Here is a 22,505-nt window from a genome sequence, read left to right as displayed (position 1 = left end):
GTATCCACAAGATCCCAGATGTGGGAATAAAGATGGATGTGCTGCAGTGACAGCGTCACACTCTGCAGGATTCTGCGCCATATGAAGTAGGTTTCACACGTTTGAAATCCGTTGTCAGTGCAGACAACTTATAGCTTAATTTTTCAAAGTGCTATTGATGATGTGTGAATAGTATATTGTTACATCTAGTTCTTTTAATGGTAGCACTAACATGGCATATTAATAGAAAACCTGAATGGGTGGTGAAAATACATTAAAGTTGCACTTTAGTTATACTGTCCTAACCACTCCTGAGGCCAAAACATTCTGCCAGCTTACTACATTCATTAGCAGACAAGAAAATACTAGCATCAAAAAGAAAACCACTACACAGTTATGTGCTTTGTTGATGGACATTGCTTCCCACAAGGCAGCACACAGATGTAATGATGAGGAAAGCACAGGGAGAGACTGCTTTCATTTTGCAACTATCTGTGAAATGGAATAATGACTACTTTCCTGACCACCATGTTTTGTTTTTCACTCTTACCACATGTAAACAACTGCTCAAAAGTTTTACAACACCCCAATTTTTCCAGTTATTGCAATTCAAGTCGTTCAAGTCCAATGAACAGCTTGAAATGGTACAAAGGTAAGTGGTGAAGTGCCAGAGGTAAAAAAAAAAAAAAAAAAAAAAAAAGGTAAGGTTACTCAAAACTGAACGTACATTTCAGAATAATACAAAAAAAGCCTTTTTCAGTAAACACAAAATAGGTTAACAATTTAAATTGTTCTGTAGCAATGGAGGTTGATCAAGCCTTGGAAGCTGCTGCTAATTCCTACATTGTCACTGGACACTTTCATAGACACAACTTGCTACAGAACTGACTCCCTCATGCTTTTCGGAACAACATTAATTGTTTACAGCATAGTTTGTTATATATTGATATGATCACGTCCAGAGATGGGCAGTTACTGTAATCTGATTACTTTTTTCAAGTAATGAGTAAAGTAAGGGATTACTATTGCAAAAACGGTAATTAGATGACCGTTACTTTCCCGTAGGAACGCTGCATTACTGCGTTACTAAAACTGTGATTTTTTTGCGAGAATGTCTCATGTAAGCCAGTGCACTGTTGGTGACAACAGCTGTGTGCAGATCAACAATGTTTAATATATCAGTGCGGGAGAGAGTATGAGCGTGCAGCGTTTAAAGCGTGGAAGTACTGACCTTACTTTGAGTTTGATTCCATAAAAAGTGACAAAAACATTAGTGTCCGCTGTGCGTGGGAAGAAAACTTCTTTTTACAGCGAAAAAAAAAACCCTAAACAAGCACCGAGTAGCTACGACGTGATGGGAAACTCACAGAGAAACTCGCGGATTCTTCAACTGACCGCGGCACACCTGCACCAGGGTAAACCTCCGCATACCCCACTCCTGCTTTACAGGTGAAAATAGAGCAACAGGACCGCTAGTCTTTGACTTTATTTATTTTCTGCTGTGTTTTACTTGCATCTATTTGAAAGACTGAGTGTAAACACAAAAAACATTTTATTTTATGTGCTGGAATGTGCAGAAAATAGGTTTAAATGTTAAACTAATTTATTCAAGTCAGAGAATGTTGCATATAATTAAGTTTTTGCTTGATGCATAAAGTTAAAAGATTAAAACTGATAAAACAAGTTTAAAAAAGATACTTTTACATTTGATTACATTTTGTATGATGGATTATGCAGAAAAGGTAGAATTGGGCTGAAAGATCTATCACTTTATCACCTATTCAGGTTGTAAATCGTGTTTTTAAAAAGTAACTAAGTAACTAAGTAACTAAGTAATTAATTACTTTTGAAAATAAGTAATCAGTAAAGTAACGGGATTACTTTTTTGGGGAAATAATCAGTAATTAGTTACTGATTACTTTTTTCAAGTAACTTGACCAACACTGATCACGTCACACGTCACAGATTTGTCGCCTGCACAGCCATGAGGCACATGTCCTGTTCTACCACATTCCAAACACGCTCATTTGGGCTGAAATCTGGTGACTGTGGAGGCCATTTCAGTACAGTGAACTCATTATCTTTTTCCGTGTGATACTGATCACCCCAGTAGAGCATTTCACTCGCAGAATGCAGGCTCACTTTTGGTTCCTAGCATATTTAAAAGTAAAATGGGAGGCAAAGCCTTCAGCTTCCAGGCCCCTCTTTTTGTGGAAACAGCTTCCAGTTTGGATTGGGAAGACAGACATCCTCTCTGCTTTTAAGATTAGGCTTAAAACTTTTCTATTTAACAAAGCATATGAGTCCACTGTCAGAGGCCATTTCGGTTCTGTGATGAGCTCTGAAACCTGACTGAAACTCTTCAGTACTCATAAGTACTGCTTGGCTCCTCAATCTGTAGCCACATCATCTCCTTGCAATGGGTTGGCTGAAGGGGTTGATGCATATGCATCCACAGTGGTGGGGACAGTGGATCACTTTGGTATATTCTGTACTCCTGAGCTGGAGAACTCAGGAGTGGACCATCACCTCACAACATGGATACTGGACTACCTCACCTACCGACCACAGTATGCGAGACCTCAGGGCTGTGTGTCAGACAGGGTTGTCTGCAGTACGGGGGCCCCACAGGGAACGGTTCTGGCTCCGTTCCACTTCACCATCTACACTGCAGATTTCTCCCACAACTCCACCCAGTGCTTCCTACAGAAGTTCTCTGATGACTCTGCAATAGTCGGCCTCATCACTGATAGGGGACGACAGGGAGTAAAGAGGACTGACCCAAGACTTTGTGGACTGGTGCCAGCAGGACTACCTAAGAATCAACACTCGAACAACCAAGGAGCTGGTGGTAGACTTCCACAGGCACAAACATCCTCCACTGAACCACTGAACATCCAAGGTATGGACATTGAGGCTGTGGACAGCTACAGGTGCCTTGGTGGTCATCTGAACAATAAACTGGACTGGACTCATAATTCAGACGCCCTCTACTGGAAAGGGCAGAGCAGGCTGTACCTGCTGCAGAGACTCAGGTCTTTTGGCGTGAAGGGCCCACTCCTGAAGACCTTCTATGACTCTGTGGTGGCCTCAGCCATCTTTTAAGGCATGGTCTGCTGGGGCGGCAGCATCTCTGCTGGGGACAGGAAGAGACTGAACAGGCTGATCAGAAGGGCCAGCTCTGTTCTGCCCTCTGGACCCAGTGGAGGTGGTGAGTGACAGGAAAATGGTGGCTACACTGTCATCCCTGTTGGACAACATCTCCCACCCGATGCAGGAGACTGTGACAGCACTGAGTAGCTCCTTCAGTGGCTGCGGCACCCACGATGTGGAACGGAGAGATTTCGCAGGTCTTTCCTTCATACTGCTGTCAGAGTCTACAACATGGTCTCTGCAGACACACGTGCAAACAGACACACACATATCCAATATACCATGGTAGCCTTTGTCTAGTCTCCCTTAAGTGCAATATTACTAAGTGCAATTTTTCTGATGCAACATAGTATTTTATTCTCTGAAAGAAATGTTATGCGATGAAAGTTATGCATGCAAAATTAACTTTGTGCAGTGCCAAGCATTTCAGCAGTGTGAGACATTAAGAACAGCTCAGGCTATTTTTAATGTCTTGATATACTTCTCTCTCAACCAGTAGCTGGCACTTTGACCATCTAGTGTTGTTTCTAATATCCATACACGCAATGGCGGTCCTAGCCTGTATGGTGCCCTGGGCAAACAAGGGGGCCGAATACTTTTGCAAGCCACTGTATATATCTATATCTATATCTATAGCTATATATATATCTATATATATATATATCTATATCTATATCTATAGCTATATATATATATATATATAGACAGAGAGAGAGAGAGAGAGAGAGAGACAGAGAGAGAGAGAGAGACAGAGAGTACACATGGAATGCAAACAGCTAACAAACAACCATTATAATTCATTATACAATGAGAACAGGCCAAATCAACAATTGACAATGACTAATTAATATTGTGCTGAACACAGTCCAAAAGATTCAGTAAGCTACATCAGTGTCTACTGTTTACTATCATAGCCAAGTGACTAACAAACGTAAACAGAAATTTTCACTATCCCTACTAACTAATGTTATGTTGTTGTGTCTCTGTTGTGGCCAGTGCTATCCTCTCTGCTGTTGCATGCTGGGGCAGCAGGTTGAGGGTCACAGATGCCAACAGACTAAATAAACTGATCCACAAGGCCAGTAATGTGTTGGGGATGGAGCTGGACTCCGTTAGGGTGGTGTCTGAGAAGCAGATGTTGTCCAAGATAAGGACAATCATGGATAATACCTCACACCCACTCCATGACATACTGGCTAAACTGAGATTACCAAAAAGCACCACTGAACGACACAGGAAATCATTCCTCCCTGTGGCCATCTCACTGTACAACTCCTCCGTGTAATACACTGTAAAAACTGCAATACTTACACCCTTTTTACACACACTCTTTTCTACTCTGGAATGTTTTTGACGTTGCTAGCTGGCAGTCTTTTCAAGCGATGTTGAAATTTCCACATTCCGACACTTCAAAAGCTTCAGGAGCTGTCCGCTCAGCGCAGCATCAGCACCACGGATACATCCGTAGACTCGAGACAGAATTCATAATGTGTTTTTGGGACTTTCAGGTGTTTGGACCAATGTTTTCTTTTCTGATCAAACCAGAAAGCTTTAATGAGCAGCTGGATTTGTCTCGCATTAACTGGCTGGACACAGAGGACATCGAAATGCAGCTGATTGAAATGAAAAGCTCGACTCTGTGGGGTCAAATTTTGCAGAACTACGAACGCAGCTGGAATCCACAGCTGTGCATGTTCATGGAGCTGCATTTTCACCTGCTGGACATCACTACCTGACACGTGTAACTGTCTTAAAAACATTGCTGAGGCCTTATTGACAGTATTTGGCTCTACATGTCTGTGTGAGCAGATTTTCTCTCACATGAGTCCTCAGGTAGCCTCTGAATGCTGGACACTCGGAGACCTGTGTCTCTGAGTGGGAGACCAAAGATCATATTAACATGTGTGTCTCTGTATTAACAAACATGCCATATTGGCCCAGTTTATTTTTTTATCATTGTTGTGAGGAGACCATAAATAGCATTTTTATTTTCTGTTGTTCAGTTCATTTGCTGTTATGGATAAAAAGTCTTTTTTTGTTTCAAAATAGCTGATAACTATTCGCTGACAGCTGCCAACATCTGCGAACAAATATAATCCTATAAAGTTGTTCTATATAGTGTGTAACTGTTCATATAGAGCGTTATTAAATTTATTGCTAATGCAGTCATATGACACATTGACTTCTGAGGAAATTTTAGATGGAACTCATCATCAGAAAGGTTGCCGACCCCTGGTTTGGAGTTTAGTTTGTTATTGTTACTATTTTTACCATTCTTGGAGAAACTGTAACCCACATAATTTCCTTAACGATTAATCAAGCATTCTGATTGTGTTTGTTTCAGGATGACCTGCCATTATCCAATCACACATCTGCTTACCTGCATCTGTTGCTCGTTTCTCCTCCTCTTCTTTTCTCTTTTTTCTAATCTGAGCACCTGATGGCTTTGAACTTTTCTCGTCCTTCTTCCATTGGTTTTAATTTTGCACTCCAGTATGAACACCCATCCCCCAACCTGAGGATCACCACAACATAACCTAACAGACCTACACCTTAGTTCACAGATTTGCTTTGTCTAGGGTTTATTTCTGGGATTTTGCACAATCCAGGATTCCAATCATGAATACATAATGGGCTTGGATTTACAACATTATGAATGATATGTGCTCTATTTGGAAGCAGCCGCCCCCCCTCCCCTTTCAACAGGTTGTGTGTGAGACTTTAAATCATCAAACTGTAAATTATACATTTTAAATTGTTATTGATCCCTTTACACTAGTCCTAAAGTGTATATTTATTTTCTTACTCTTCTTATATTTATTGTTTGTTTACTTGCACTGCTGTAACTGGAGCCTCGTCGTCTCGTCTCTCTATACACTGTACTGTATATAGCGGAGATGACAATAAAGTTTACTTTGACTTCAGCAGCGAGCAGGCGCACCGAGGGCTCCCACACTCACTTTTCACGTATAGAATTAAAAAAAAACATTGGTGCAAATTATAAGTCTGTATCATAATGTCTGGTGTTTGTTGGTTTGTTTTTATTTTGTTTTATTTTGCGAGTTGGTTATTAGATGGTGCTCCAGCCAGCCAGAGAATCCCCCTCCGCCCCGCCGTCTCCTTCCTGTGCCGCAAGCAGCAGGCAAACGGAGGGCGCCCTTATTCCCAGCAAATGGCCATAAGAACACCGATCAGTGCCTATGCCATCCCCAAAATGCGCTGGCATGATGTCGGGGCAGCATGAGTATGAGCAACTTTTTTTTGCCAATACCCGTGATGCCGCCCCCACCACGATGCCGCTCTGGCTGGTTTTTAATATGTCGCCCATATCAAAAACCGCTATTGCATGCACGTCAATACTGTTCCTTTGAGCTGTGGCCTATTAAGCTCCAGCTTTTCTATATCTAATAAAATAGCATATAATTATGCAAGCTAGCTACATTTACAGCTGCTCAAAAATTAACACAGCCTTGCAAAATTTATAAAATAATAATCTGTTTGTGATTTGACATGCAGTAGAATCTTATACATATAAATACATGTAGACGTTACGATTAAACTCATCTCCACTGTGAGTAAGATGTACTTCATCTTGTGTGCTCTTTGAGTGCTGGCAAATGTTAAAAATAATGATGCTGATGCTGCTGCGTTTCTGAGCAAGCAATTAATACAAATAAATTAATTGTTTTTGCCTCAGCTGATATTAAGAATGTATCCTGTGTCCCTGTATATCCTAATACAGAAACTGAGTTTAGTGTTACTTAGCCCACAAATTTTGAGGCATGTTACAACTGATCTTCTTACTCATCTCTGTGCTTGTCCTGCTAGACCTCAGTGCAGCGTTCGATACTGTTGACCATAATATCCTATTAGCACGATTAGAACATGCTGTAGGTATTACAGGTACTGCACTGCAGTGGTTTGTATCATATCTATCTAATAGACTCCAATTTGTTCATGTAAATGGAGAGTCTTCTTCATACACTAAGGTAGGGCTGTGCGATATGACTAAAATGTCATATCCCGATATAAGACATCTATCATTCCGATAATTATATAAATCACAAAAATTTTACATTTTCTGTAAATTCTGTGAATCTCGGGCAGCTCGACTTGCGTGAAGTGTTTCCAGCTGGGCATCGTGTACCTGGAGTAGAATGTTTTAACCGACGCATGAAACTATATATTTTTAGACATAAGTTGTAACGGCCGCCGTTTTCTTTGTGAGTATTTATTACACAGCGTGCTCTGGAGAAAAGCCTGTTCTAACATTTGAGTCTAAGGTTTATTTTTTAGCACCTGACGGCTCTTTTTTGCTTCTCATCCGTAAACACTCTGCATACTCTTTCACGTGATTCAGTTTATTTTGAAAAGTCTCAATAGGATCTTGAGCTTTATTCTGAAAGGTTTATGTGGAAAATAAACAAGCGGACACGCGATGGTTTTACCGTTATTGTTGCTAACGACAACGCAGGAAAACAGGCGCTTGTCGGTCCGTAGTGTGGTTATATTAAATCTAAGAGAAAGAACTTTAAGAAATTAATATAGCCAGTATAGTGACCATCAAAACAGTGAAAAAATATTGCCGTAAACAGTTTATTTTGGGACACCACGAAACAAACGATAGCGTAAAATTAAACGATAGACGTTTTTATATCGTCATCCGGTATATATCATTATATCGAACAGCCCTACATTAAGGTCAATTATGGAGTTCCACAGGGTTCAGTGCTAGGACCAATTCTGTTTACATTATACATGCTTCCTTTAGGCAGTATCATTAGAAGACATAGCATACATTTTCACCTCTATGCTGATGACATCCAGCTCTATCTGTCCATGAAGCCAGATAACACACACCAATTAGTTAAACTGCAGGAATGTCTTAAAGACATAACGACCTGGATGGCCGCTAACTTTCTGCTTCTTAATTCAGATCAAACTGAGATTATTGTACTCAGCCCTGAAAAGCTTAGAAATATGGTATCTAACCAGATTCTTACTCTGGATGGCATTACCTTGGCCTCCAGTAACACTGTGAGGAACCTTGGAGTCATTTTTGACCAGGACATGTCCTTCAACGCACATATTAAACAAATATGTAAGACTGCTTTCTTCCATTTGTGCAACATCTCTAAAGTTAGAAATATCCTGTCTCAGAGTGACGCTGAATAACTAGTTCATGCATTTATTACTTCCAGGCTGGACGACTGTAATTCATCAAGAGTTGGGAGGTCGCCTTGTAATCGGAAGGTTGCCGGTTCGAGCCCCGGCTTGAACAGTCTCGGTCGTTGTGTTCTTGGGCAAGACGCTTCACCCGTTGCCTACTGGTGGTGGTCAGAGTGTCCGGTGGCGCCAGTGTCCGGTAGCCTCGCCTCTGTAAGTGCGCCCCAGGGTGGCTGTGGCTACAATGTAGCTTACCATCACCAGTGTGTGAATGGGTGGATGACTGGATGTGTAAAGCGCTTTGGGGTCCTTAGGGACTAGTAAAGCGCTATACAAACACAGGCCATTTACCATTTACCATTATTATCAGCATGTCCTAAAAACTCCCTGAAAAGCCTTCAGTTAATCCAAAATGCTGCAGCAAGAGTCCTGACAGGGACTAGAAAGAGAGAGCAGATTTCTGTATTGGCTTCCCTTCAGTGGCTACCTGTTAAATCCAGAATTCAAAATCCTGCTCCTCACATACAAGGTCTTAAATAATCAGGCCCCATCTTATCACCCCATTAGAGCACTTTGCTCTCACACTGCAGGCCTACTTGTTGTTCCTAGAGTATTTAAAAGTAGAATGGGAGGCAGAGCCTTCAGTTTTCAGGCCCCTCTTCTGTGGAACCAGCTTCCAGTTTGGATTCAGGAAATAGACACTATCTCTACATTTAAGATTAGGCTTCAAACTTTCCTTTTTGCTAAAGCATATAGTTAGGGCTGGATCAGGTGACCCTGAATCCTCCCTTAGTTATGCTGCAATAGGTGTAGGCAGTTCTGGGGAGTAACGGAATACATGTACCAGCGTTACATATTTAAAATACAAAATATGAATAACTGTATTCAGTCACAAATAGGTGATATTCAGAATACAGTTACTTTGTTGAAATAGAATATACAGCAGTCATTTCCTGTTTCATATGTTAGGCTATCCCCTTTCTATGCCTTCTCCAATATTGTGATCAAACGCAGTCGGGCGCAGGTTTAGCTAAGTTGGATAAGCATGTATTCATATATCGCATGGCTGATAGCGGCTGCCCAGGTTTGAGTACAACCCACAGCTTACTTTTTTAATCTTTTTTTTTTAAACTCAATTTCCATCTGGAATTAATACAGTTTCTCCGATTTGGATTGCTGCAAACCCAAACAAATCACGTAATAAGAGGCTCTAAATTACGCGTCCTTTTAATGGTGGTGGAGTCAGTTACACAATGGACCCAGAGCCAGCAGTGCAGTAATGCATTTCCGACACCACTTCATAAGAAGGATGGGATGGGTGAAACTTCAGTAGCTACGATGTGCTATTGCTGTGTGATTTTTATTACTATTAATGAAGATCACTGAGGTTAGTTCATAGACTGCAGACATTCTCAATACTATTTGCAATGGAAATTATACATGACACAAAAAATGACACATGATGTAGTAGATTTCTTTAACCCTTTCACGGATAGTGGCCACTACAGTGGGCAGCTATTCAGAGGCTGTTGTCTTGTATTTGTGTCAGTGTTGATGGTATACTTGCACATAAACCACTACCTTGGAGACTGTCAAATTCCTAAGTCAAAATGTATGTTGTCCACCTAAGTGGACATGTAAACAACTCTTTGGAAAATACATGTTTACAAAAAGAAGTTCAGAAATCTTTTTTTCATGCCTAAAGATGAATAGTAACACTTAAGAAAAAAAATCCTGATTGAGGTTGTCATAATTCATGCATAAAAGGGTTAAGATTTAAAAATCTAGTTGGTATTGGTATGCAAGTAGCCTTCAGTAATAGTAATAAATCGCAATAGTACATTCATGTAGTTGTAAAAAGCATGACAGGATATTGAGTATTCCAAAGTATTCAGAATACGTTATTCTCACTGAGTAATTTAACAGAATGCGTAACAAAATATATTTTTGGGCATGTATTCTGTAATCTGTAGTGGAATACATTTTAAAAGTAACCTTCCCAACACTGGATGTAGGCTGCTGGGGGACTCCTATGATGCACTGGGTGTTTCTTCTTCACTCACTATGTGTTAATAGACCTCTCTGCACTGAATCATACTTGTTATTAATCTCTGTCTCTCTTCCACAGCATATCTTTATCCTGTCTTCCTTCTCTCACCCCGGGTTGCAGCAGATGGCCCCGCCCTTCCCTGAGCCTGGTTCTGCTGGAGGTTTCTTCCTGTTAAAAATGAGTTTTTCCTTCCCACTGTCACCAAAGTGCTTGCTCATTGGGGGGTGGGGGGATGTCATATGATTGTTGGCTTTTCTCTGTATGTATTATTGTAGGGTCTACTAAAGACAAAGCTCCTTCAGGCGACTCGTGATTTTGCGCTATATAAGTAAAATTGAATTGAAATTGAATTGAATGCTGTATAAAAGTGCTATATACGCTGAGCAACCACGCTCCTCTGAGTCCAACTCCTGTCCTAGAATAATTTAAATACATTTAAAAGCACCACTGTGGGGATTCCACAGTTAAATTATCTGGTGCCTGTGTCACAGTTTGCCGAGGCAAACTGCGTGGAGTGTGAAGAGTGGACCCAGGTGCAGACATTCTAAAACTCAAACTTAACTGATGAGCTGTTTATTAAGGCAGACAGAACAGTACAAAATAAAAGGGCAAAAACAAAGCAAACTAAGCAATAACCTAAACTGGGTAAACTAGAAAGGAAGCACGAACTATGAAAAACCCTGGCAAACAGAAAAACAAACAAAACTCTAAACATGGCAATGATGATGAGCATATATATGAAAACCTGAACGCAGGACTTGGCATGGGAACAACACAGGTGATCCGACCAAGACTGAATGAGAAGGCACAGACTAAATACACACAGGAGGCTAATGAGAGAAGTGGGAACACACGGGGGAACAGCTGACACACATGAACATAACGACGTCACAGTGGAAGAGTAAAACTAAACACGATGAACACAGGAACACAAGACCTCTTCAAAATAAAACAGGAAACATAAGACGCAGACATGACAACCTGAACTTGACAACGTAAGACACAGACATGAAACACATGAAGGGCAAGGGAGACTTAACAGGGGTGGAAGACACAAGGGGAATCTAATAACAAGGAACTATAACAACCTAGGCATGATATAAAATGAACTTAGAAAACCTGAAGGGCTTAAACATAAACCATAAACTAAAACTCAAAACGCTGGGTCAAAAGGCCCAGGATCGTGACAGCCCGAGTCCAACCCTGCTAATCAATGTGGGAATGAAATCCCCTGACCAAATGTCCTACTTTAATCTCTTTTCTTGGCTGACGTAACACGCTCACACACGTAACACACCAACTTCAAACACACGTCACATTCAAGCTTTCATCAAATATTCCCAGACTTTACTTTTATTTATCACAAATTACCCAAAATTACCATGGACATGTCACCCGAAATCAACTTAACAGATTTTATAATTTACTTTAATTTCACCACTCCTGAGCCAATTTAACGGTTAAGATCTTCCATTCGGCAAACAGATAATTTAGAATTCATCCAATGTGCACAAATTTGCGTTTTCCTTGAACAGGCTTGTGCTTACCTTTAAATCTTTTAGACCGGTTTCCTGTTCGCCTCATATCAGATCCCACCTTAAGCCAATCTGTCCTCTCAGCCGCAAAAGAATCCGGGTCACGGCACCAATTATTAAATTTAGTTCTTTAAATTCTTTTGGCGGAAAAGAAAGACTGGACCCAGTGTGGTCAAAACTCAAAAAATTATCTTTATTTTACATTTACGGAAATGGAGAACTGCAGCACGAGCACGCATCCACAGCTCTGAAAAAATCACAAGGTGAATGTGTATATGTATAGTTCGGCTACGTCACATGCTAAGTTTCGATCAAAACAACTCCTTGTATGGTACCAGTTCCTCTTTCTTTGTGTCTTACTTCCTGTGCAGCTCTGCACTAAACTTCCCCTTTTCTTTACTTCTCCTTTCTAAAGTCTGTTGCCAGGGCAACTTGTCACCCTCTGACCTAGTTCTTTGTCAACTCTGGGCCTTGTTTATAAAGGTCTCTATTATTAAAATACATAAAACAATATAGTCAGTAAATAAGCATTAAGAATATATATTTATTTCTTAACACAATCCATTTACCATTCCAGTGTGGCTTGTTCCTTGTGCAGTCATAGCCTCCGCATCCTGATATTCCTCTGTTACGGCCCTGGCCGAACAGTGTTTCTGCAAGTCTCTCCCCTGATTGGTTGAGCTAGTCTAGCCTCAACGCGTCAACTTTACCTTCAACTGTGAATTTGATTCTGGTTTTGGAGAATGGAACAGCAAGACCTTAACCCTTAACCCACTCTTAACCCTTATTATTGTACTTTCTTGCCCCTAGATAGTGGCATATAAAGCGTCTCTCCTCTGCTTTGCTCATTGTGTTTTCCCAGAGCTTAGAAGGCTTCAGAACCAGTGGAACCCTTGTTGAGCAGCCCCAGCCTGAGGAGACTACATGCCGTGTGATGCAGCCCCAGTTGCTGGACCCTGAGCTTGTGAGTACCACACCACCTGAGCCTGAGCTGTAGGTGTTATGTCGCTTGAGCCTGTGGGTCTCGTGCCACCTGTCTACTAATACCTCAGTACACTTAGTATCATAATCTGTAGATTTTGCAGACTGAGTACAATACCTGACATGAACATGCCTGACCTTTTGCCAGAAATACAGAACAAGCTTTGCATTGCATTCATGAGAAGGCATGTAATTTCCTAACAATTGTGGTCCCCCAATGTTAAAGCACAGCTTCCTAACCCCTTCATTGAAAAGGGGAACTACTGCTCCAGTGTGACATTTGAAGGGTACTATCTATATATTCCACTTAATATTGCCAAGGTCTGAAGATCATGATTAAAGAAAAAAACCCTCTGATGATGAGAACAAGGAATCAGGAAACCTTGCCTGAAGTACACATACTAGGGCCTCACCCTGAAGCAAGGCCCAGGGTAGGGCCCATGTTGAGCCCCTACCCCAGCCCTTAATCCATGGGCTGAGCCTAAATGAGCTATGTGGAGTCTACAAGACTAAAATTCAATAGACGCATAGTTAAAACTTTTATCAGGAACATTCACAGGAATGTGCTGTTCTGCTTAGGGCTTAAGGTCAGAGTTTTACTGTCTTGCCCTGAGTTGTCTGCATCATTTCACACTGACATTTTTGGCCCATCAACATAATTGCCCCGTCCCTCATCTACTACTTGCTAGCCTTGGCTCCCTGGAGCATCTTCCTGTTCCATAAAATAAGATTCAAGGTGATGAGTTAAAACTTTTGACAGTGGTGGAAATGTGGTGCAGATAAGAGATGGTCCTTACTGGTGTTACACAATAGAATTATAGGGAGAACGTGAAGTACCGTATCTGTGGCAGGAATGTGGAAAGTGACATATAATTGCACAAGGCACTTGTGGGATAAGCAAATCTGAAATCAGGTTCAGACTTGTTTCTGTGGGCACAGAAACAGACAACATTTTCTGTATAAACTCAGTTGTATATGTATTATGGATTAAATGAATTTTATGTATTAAAAAATAAGCATGTTCTTATGCTACAAAAGTTGCTGACAAGGACTACAAAGCAAGGCTAATGGATGTGTGCCAATCAATATGGTTTGATCCTCAAGAAAAAGACAAAATTAGCAAAGGTAAATTAAATAAAGATGTCCTTACTTAACCGGTTCCCATGATTCTCTTTCAAAGCCTCTGTGAATAGACTGAGCAATGGAAGACTCCATCAGGTCAACATATCGGACTACCAGGGGGGCATACAGGTCCTGCAAGTGTTTGTGGAACTTCCCATTGCACAAGTTACCTGAAAGAGAGAGAAAAAGGGAGAGAAATAGACAAGGAGGCGACAAAATAGCATAGAACCTGACCGGTTTATTGGATTTCTACAGGGTGGGCCATTTATATGGATACACCGTAATAAAATGGGAATGGTTGGTGATATTAAAGTCCTGTTTGTGGCACATTAGTATATGTGAGGGGGCAAACTCCTCAAGATGGGTGGTGACCATGGTGGCCATTTAGAAGTTGGCTATCTTGGATACAACTTTTGTTTTTCCAATAGGAAGAGGGCCATGTGACACATCACACTTATTGGTAATGTCACAAGAAAAACAATGGTGTGCTTGGTTTCAACGTAACTTTATTCTTTCATGAGTTATTTACAAGTTTTTCTTTGTTCACAGCCATTGACATGTCGAAGAGGTTAACATGTGAGGAGCGGATCGAAATTGTGTTGATATCTAGTGAATGCAGTAACCGGGTCATTGCAGCAGATTTCAATGCAAGACACCCTACGAGACCACCCATCTCCCATGCTACAATTAGCAAACTGCTTGCTAAGTTTCGTGAAACTGGTTCAGTGTTGGATTTGCCAAAATGTGGACGCAAGAAAACTGTCACTAATGAAACATCAGTGGCTGTCCTAGCTTCATTCAGCAAGAGCCCACAGCGTAGCACTCGCCGCATGTCACTGGAGAGCGGCATTAGTTGAACATCCCTTCGGCGGATATTAGCTACTCACAAATGGCACCCTTACAAACTCCAGCTACTGCAGCATCTCAATGAGGATGACCCAGATTGGCACACAGAATTTGCAGAATGGGCAAAACAAAAATTGGAACAGGACCCTCAGTTCACGCAGAAGATTTTGTTCAGTGATAAGGCAAACTTTTATGTGAATGGTGAAGTTGACACTATCCCACATTGGATGGATCCCTCCAAGACTGTTGGAACAACAAAAGTGATGGTTTGGTGTGGTATATGGGGTACAACGATAGTGGGTCCATTCTTCATCAATGGAAACCTCAAGGCCACTGGATATTTGAAATTGCTACATGATGATGTGTTTCCCTCTTTATGCACTGAAGCTGGCACGTTCCCTGAGTTTTTCCAGCAAGATGGTGCACCACCACATTATGGGTGCCAGGTCCGAGCATTCCTAGATGAACAGTTTCCTGGAAAGTGGATTGGTCGTCGTGGGCCAGTTGAATGGCCCCTAAGGTCTCCCGATCTGACCCCCTTAGACTTTTATCTTTGGGGTCATCTGAAGGCAATTGTCTATGGTGTGAAGATACGAGATGTGCAGCACCTGAAACTACGGATACTGGATGCCTGTGCTGGCATTTCTCCTGCGGTGTTGCTATCAGTGTGTGAAGAGTGGGAGAAGAGGGTTGCATTGACAATCCAACACAATGGGCAGCACATTGAACACATTTTATAAGTGGTCAGAAACTTGTAAATAACTCATGAAAGAATAAAGTTACGTTGAAACCAATAAGTGTGATGTGTCACATGGCCGTCTTCCTATTGAAAAAACAAAAGTTGTATCCAAGATGGCCGACTTCTAAATGGCCACCATGGTCACCACCCATCTTGAGGAGTTTGCCCCCTCACATATACTAATGTGCCACAAACAGGACTTTAATATCACCGACCATTCCCATTTTATTACAGTGTATTCATATAAATGGCCCATTCTGTAGTTTGATGGAGAAACGACATGGCTGAAAAAAGTGAGTGCAGAAAAGCTATAAGACATACAATGTAAAAATAAACCTCCATGTCTACTACTGCTGACTCATGTTGACACTTCGCTCAAAATGTAAAAGAACCCACCCACCACTTTAATCACATTCTGGATCTTGTTCTGACATATGGCATAGAAACTTAACAGTGTTTCCTGAAAACCCACTTTTGTCTGATAATTCTTAATAACATTTAAAATTACAATAATGGATTATAAAGCAGTGGGGAATACATTTCTTTGCAGTATATGTCTTTGTGAAAGTACTTTAGTTAAATTTTAGGATATAATTCCTCCACTTTTATCCTTTAGCTTCAGATCAGAGATACTTTACTACGTGGTATAACTCTCAAATGCACATTTAAAGCAGATACGTGTCTTTTAGACCTCATTCCTACAAGACTGCTCAAAGAAGTCCTACCATTAATTTGTGCTTCAATAACTTACAGGGACTAGAAAGAGTAGACTAGAAAGAGAGAGCAGATTTCTCCTATATTGGCTTATTGGCTCCATGTTATATCCCAGATCTAAAGGAAAATCCTACTCCTCACATATGAGGTCTAGAATAATCAGGCCCTGTGTCCTCTTAATGACCTCATAGTACTGTATCACCCCAATAAGCACTTCGCTTTCAGACTGCTTTACTTGTGGTTCCTAGAATATTTACAAGTCGAATTGAAGGCAAAGTCTTTAGCTTTCAAGCCTCTCTTCTGACACCCAGTTTGGATTTGGGAGACACATACTATTTTTTATATTTAAAAATTTAAAAATAATTACAAATTTTATTCTTAAGATTAGTCTTAAAATTTTCATTCCTTAGTTATGCTGCAATAGGCCCAGGCCACTAGATGTTTCCCATGATGCACTGAGTGTTTCTTCTTCACTCACATTTTTTTCACTTACGCTTACCACCAATAATTATTAGTTATTATGGTCACACTTTCTATTACAGGTCAGTAATAAAGTGGTAATAGTAGGGTAACAAGACAGAAACAAGAACATAATAATGTGTAATAATTTCTAAATTACTACTACTTACCAAAGTAATCACACTTAATATCCGAGTAATATTGTGCCAGCAATACTGGTTGCAGTTGAGTGATATTATCCAATTATATCAATTTCAGTGTAATAAGGGCCCAAAAACTGGTGGCAATAATGTGTAACTACAGCTTGGTAATAAAGTGGTTATAATAGGTTAACAAGGGAGAAACAAGAATGTAATAATAATTAATTCACAAATTGTAATGTTCATTTTATTTTTTATTTTATTTTATTTTTTTAATAGGACAGTTTGCATCTGTGAAATTGTTGCTCAGTGACCTGCCAGTGATATCATGCTTGGTTTAACACAAATATATTTCAAGTTTTTTGAATATCTTCCTGCAGGAGAGACTGGATTTTTGGATGGTTTGAGGTCAACCAGTGATGAAGGCCTATGCAAATCTAAGGTGTTCATAAGTATTATTCTTTAAACCTTAATTATTAGCATTTTGTGTTTATTGTTCATTCCAGACTCAGTTATCAGTACCATGGTATTAAATTCCTGCTTAGAACACAAAACCCTGCGGTGACTAACAGAAAACAACCGTGACAGTTTCTAAGTTTGTATTTAAAAGGTTATTCATATGTTATTAAATAGAGATGGGCAGTTTTGCATTTTGCATCCCTGTTTCCTACTTATTTCCTACTTATTACCACTCAGTGGTACCTTCTGTGTAATAATTTCTTAATTAAGCACATTACTTTCTTGTTTCTACCTTGTTACCTACTATTACCACTTCATAACCGAGCTGTAACAGAAAGTGCTACCATTAATATTACTCTCTCTTCTACAACGTGTCTTTCTTCTTCCCCTCAGCCCCAACTGGCCGTGGGTGGATGGCTGCCCCTCCCTAAACCTCATTGTTGAGGGTTTCTTTGTATTATTTGGTGTCTTTATGTTACCTTGCAAAGTATAAAGCACTTTAAGGCAACTGTTTTTGTGATTTGGCGCTATATAAATAAATATATAAGTAAAATTGAACTAAACCGAATAAAAGATGCCATGATGTTTCAGCCATGTCTGTTATTGTTAGGGCTTAGGAGTTTATGAATATAGTTTCTCATGCATAGTTCTTACTGCCCCAACGACATTATTCTTCCCAAATATCTTAAAGTGTTCCTGCACGTCTCCCCATTATTATCTATCATTCTTGATATTTATAATTGAGTGATTTGTATATATTAGTGCTTTTTCTTTAATTTGTAAACTCTGTAACATATTGTATTATTTAATTAGTTTAGTCTGTTAATGTTGCTGTCTTTGAGAAACTGTAACCCACGTAGTTTCCTTAGGGATTAATAAAGTATTCTGATTATCAGTCTCTTTGAGTGTTAATAAAAAACTGTATGTATAAAACACTGTAACAAGATGATTATAAGATGCAATCAGCACAATTTTATACAAAATGAAGGTGTCGTTAAAGTCCCAGTATTATCAAGTTTAAGCATCTCTTTTTCCAAGCACACCCAACTACTTTACATCACAATAGGTTACTCCAACTACGTTTCCCACAGAAACAATATAAGGAATCTTAACATCTGTCAGTTTCTTCACAGGAAAAAAAATGTGGGCTTGGGGCTGACACAAACTAAAGCAGGACTATGTGCATAGGATGTTCCGAAGACAGCAAGTGCAGTTGTACAGGCCAGGTGCCAGTGCATTGGGAAAAAGTGAACATGCAAAAACAGAAAAGGAGCTCCATCTGGCTGCATGTCAGTGATATTGGAGACTTCAAAGCTAAGTGCAGAATTTGTAAAATGAGGAATGGGACAAATACTACTAATTTTTTTCAGAGAGCATTTATTGTAGAATGCCAAGTTTGCAAAATGTTGTCCAGGCCTTAAAGCCAATGTATGTTCTCCCCAGTAGCAGTAAATGCATAAAAATAAGGCTTTATGAAAACACTGAATTAAAAAAATCATCTTAACACACAATCCATTCATAATTGAATGGTTAGACTAAAACAGAACAGCCAGCTCTTCTAAGGATGCCTAGACCAGTGTTTCCCAACTACTATGCTGCAACACATAGGTGTGCCGTGAGAAATGATCATGTGTGCCGTGGAAGATTATCTGGTTCCACCTCATTAGTACTCTAAGCGATTGGCGTGAGTAACAGGCAGAACAATTACATTCTCTTCCACTAGAGGGCAGTACAACTACCTGCGCTAGTTAAATGGGTTGCCAACTGCAAGTAAAACAGAAGAAGACGAAGAAGAAATTACATAATAGTCATGCTGTGAGTGTGACATCTATTGCTATTAAGCGCTTCATTAAGTATTTGAAAAGAAAAACTAATCCATCTGACCTGGTCCCTGGAGAAAACCCCGACCCAGATGAAGGCCCTAGCATGAGTAGTGGTCAGAAGAAAGCGAAACTAGGGACAAACTGAGCCAATTCCGCTATGCCTGGTGTGCGGGGAAAAATGATCGATATGTGACATTTTTGTTTGGTGGTGTGCCGTGTGATTTTTCTAATGTGAAATATGTGCCGTGGCTCCAAAAGGTTGGGAAACACTGGCCTAGACAAAAGAGCCAAATCTTTTAAAAGAGCCCGATCTCTATAGAGTGGTGATCCATGGTGCTAATTAGGCTTGTACTGTTTTAATAAATATTAATACAGCCAGCATTTCATCTGCTTAAAAATCCCCACTGGTTTGGACAATTAGATAAGTATTTATTGTCATTGTCAGAGAACAATGAAATTGCGTTTGGAGCTTCCGTACAACCCATAAATACAATAATAAAGAAAATAATAAATACACCTTAAAACCCAAGTGTAAATATTTAACCCAGTGTGACTCCAGTGCAATAAGACAATCCTTAGCAACAACATGAGAACATGACAAGTAATGTTCATAAGAAGTAATGTTCATAATTACAGACCCATTTCGAAACTTCCATCTATTTCTAAAATCCTCAAGAAAGTTGCTGCCTATCAGCTACTTGGACTGGTTGAGGGTAACACTATATTTGTTCCAATCCGGTCTGCAAAAACTATATTTTTATCATTTTTCCATATTAATATTTTAATATTATATTTTTACACACTTAGAGAAAGGCGAATATTTTAATTCTGCTCAATTTATTCTCGTTACTGGTGATCACGCCATTCATCTTGAAAGATTACAGAACTGGATTAATATTTCTGCAACCGATCCCATCATGCATATCTGACAGACACCTCAGAATGTAATATTACCTAGATGTCGCTGTCATAACTTCAAATATGTGAGATGCCTCAGAGCTTAGTCATTGGTCCAGTTCTTCTTTCTTATTCTACACGCTATTGCCAAAAGTATTTACTAATCTGTCTTCACATGCATATGAAGTTGATACTGTCAGCCCAGTCTTAATCCATAGGATTTAATATGCCCACTCTTTGTAGCTATAACAGCTTAAACTCTTCTGGGAAGGCTTTCCGGAAGGCTTTGGAGTATGTTTATGGGAATATTTGACCATTCTTACAGAACTGCATTTGTGAGATCAGACAATGATATTGGCCAAGAAGCCCTCCTCTAATTTATCCCAAAGGTGTTTCCAATCCCCTACGATCCCACACTATAATCCAGCCTCCACCAAACTTTAACTTTGTCAGCTTGCAGTCAGACAAGTTCTGCTCAGCTTCAGCTACCAACTCCAGACTCATCCTTTGGGTTGCCAGATGGTGAGGCATGATTCGTCACTTCTGAGAACACATCTCCACTGCTTTAGAATCCAGTGGTGGTGTGCTTTACACCGCTGTGTCCCTACCTTTGTATTACATTTTAGATTGTGGCTCCTAAACTTTGAAACAACCTTCCTTGTCGTCAGCAGACTCTGAACGCTTTTAGCAGCTCTTTGAAATAAACCATAAATCTTCCTTCTTTAAATTTAAATCTCCTTTCTTCTCCATTCTGATACTCAGCAGGTGATTTCATCAGGTCTCTCTAGCAGGTCTGCATGCCTAAATGCAATGAGTTGCTTTCATGTGATTAGCTGATTAGATAGTTGTGTTAATGAGCACTTGACTTGTAACTACAAAGTGGCTGATGAGTGTGTACCTGTGGTTTAATCACTGCAGACTTCCTCAAAGGGATTGTAAAAGCTCCCATTGTCACTATTGCATTACTGTTTTTCTTTGTTCGCAAGATAGATGCAAAGGGCACAGAAAGCAATCATAATCCCTGATAATGAATAGTGACAAAGGAGGTTGTTGTTTGTGCACTTCAATAATGGGAATGACACAGCATTTTCAGTCTTTCTAAACAAGACATTGGAATCCAAGCCACATTTCCCCCACTCTGCTGGCTCCCAACTGGTAAAAAGGCAACACTGACAAAGACCACAGGAGATAAAATGGAGGCCAGTGTGTGCTAATGTGATGCCTCACGGCTCCATGCAGTGTGCCTGCTTTTTCTCTCCCTCTCTCTCTTTCTTTTTTCTCTCCCCCTCTGAGAATGTGTGTTTGTGTTTGTGTGCATTGGCATTGGAGTCAAGGTCGATGATACACAGTAGGTGCAATGTTTGTTGTGTTCCCTGATTGCCCCTCTCCCAATTAGCCACTTGAGCGGCTGCTGTCCATTTGGATGTGTTGTGTCCAGGAGTGTGTTCGCAGGGCTTGCCATGGTCTAGCTACGACGACTTTAGACCTCATTAACTTCTTGAATGGCAGCCTGACTTTGGCACCTGACTAATGTAGTTTTTTACTGCTCCATAAGTGCACCGCTGTGGGGCAAAAGAACAGATGACCTTCTGCAAAAACATGTCACTATAATGATATACTTTTCTAACGTGCGTTTGTTATGCTGTGTGGGAAGCAGGCCTTCTGGCATGGTATATTACAAAGCATCAGGCCACATTGTCTTAACAGCATTTTGCCCTTGACACCCACAACAACCATCTTCTGTACCCAGCAGTGAACCACCCTTTCTTTTTGGACCATCATCAAACCATGTTTAATCTTTCTGAGGAACTCAGAAGGGGACCTTTTTTATGGAAGTCCAATTTAGTCAATGAAACCTAGTATATAATATCTTCTAACCAGTAGCGTTCTATCAGGACCAACAGGGCAAGCAGTGCTTGCTTAGTTAACTCTAAAAACAGACATCACTTAGAGAAATTGCTTCCACTCTGAACCCATTTCTTTCTAAGCTGCTTAGATTGCCATGACCTGGATGGATGAGAACCTTCACATTCATCCATTTCTTATCACTTATCTGGGGCTGAGTAGCAGGGAAACAGCCCAAGCAGAGAAACCAGACCTCCCTCATCCTAGCCACCTCCCTCAGCTAACCTGGGAAACACCTCCCCAGGCCAGCCAAGAGATGTAATCTCTACAGCGTGTCCTAGGTCTGCCATCGGGCCTTCTCGCTTCAAATTTTCCAAAGCAAAAAACAAACCCCGTTGGATGGACTATGACCTTTTGTGTTACAAAAGGGTTCAAATTTATAATGTTTTTTTAATGATCATAATTTAGTTCATAATTTGTTTGGCCAGCCAATGCACATAGAGAATGCATAACTTTTTTTAAGTCACTGTGTTATTGCAAGCAACCTTTCTTTTAGTGTTTCCCAGTGTAGCTATGTTCATTGCTATGCACTATAAT

The 22,505-nt window shown here is 40.3% G+C and overlaps 1 protein-coding gene across 3 annotated transcripts in view; it reads right to left on the bottom strand.

Annotated features, from left to right (window-relative positions):
* Window positions 1-22,505, bottom strand: part of LOC146386331 (calcium-dependent secretion activator 1-like) — a 331,088-nt gene that overhangs the window by 84,040 nt on the left and 224,543 nt on the right. For all 3 annotated transcript variants that reach the window (XM_084927304.1, XM_084927306.1, XM_084927305.1), the window contains exon 20: window positions 14,015-14,156. In XM_084927304.1, the coding sequence (XP_084783430.1) occupies window positions 14,015-14,156 (142 nt within the window). The remainder of the gene's footprint in view (window positions 1-14,014; window positions 14,157-22,505) is intronic.

Source organism: Perissodus microlepis, chromosome 5, assembly GCF_051167445.1.
Source record: "Perissodus microlepis isolate ML-2025 ecotype Zambia chromosome 5, ASM5116744v1, whole genome shotgun sequence".
Lineage (NCBI taxonomy): Eukaryota > Metazoa > Chordata > Actinopteri > Cichliformes > Cichlidae > Perissodus > Perissodus microlepis.
This window is presented reverse-complemented; position numbering and strand designations above follow the sequence as displayed.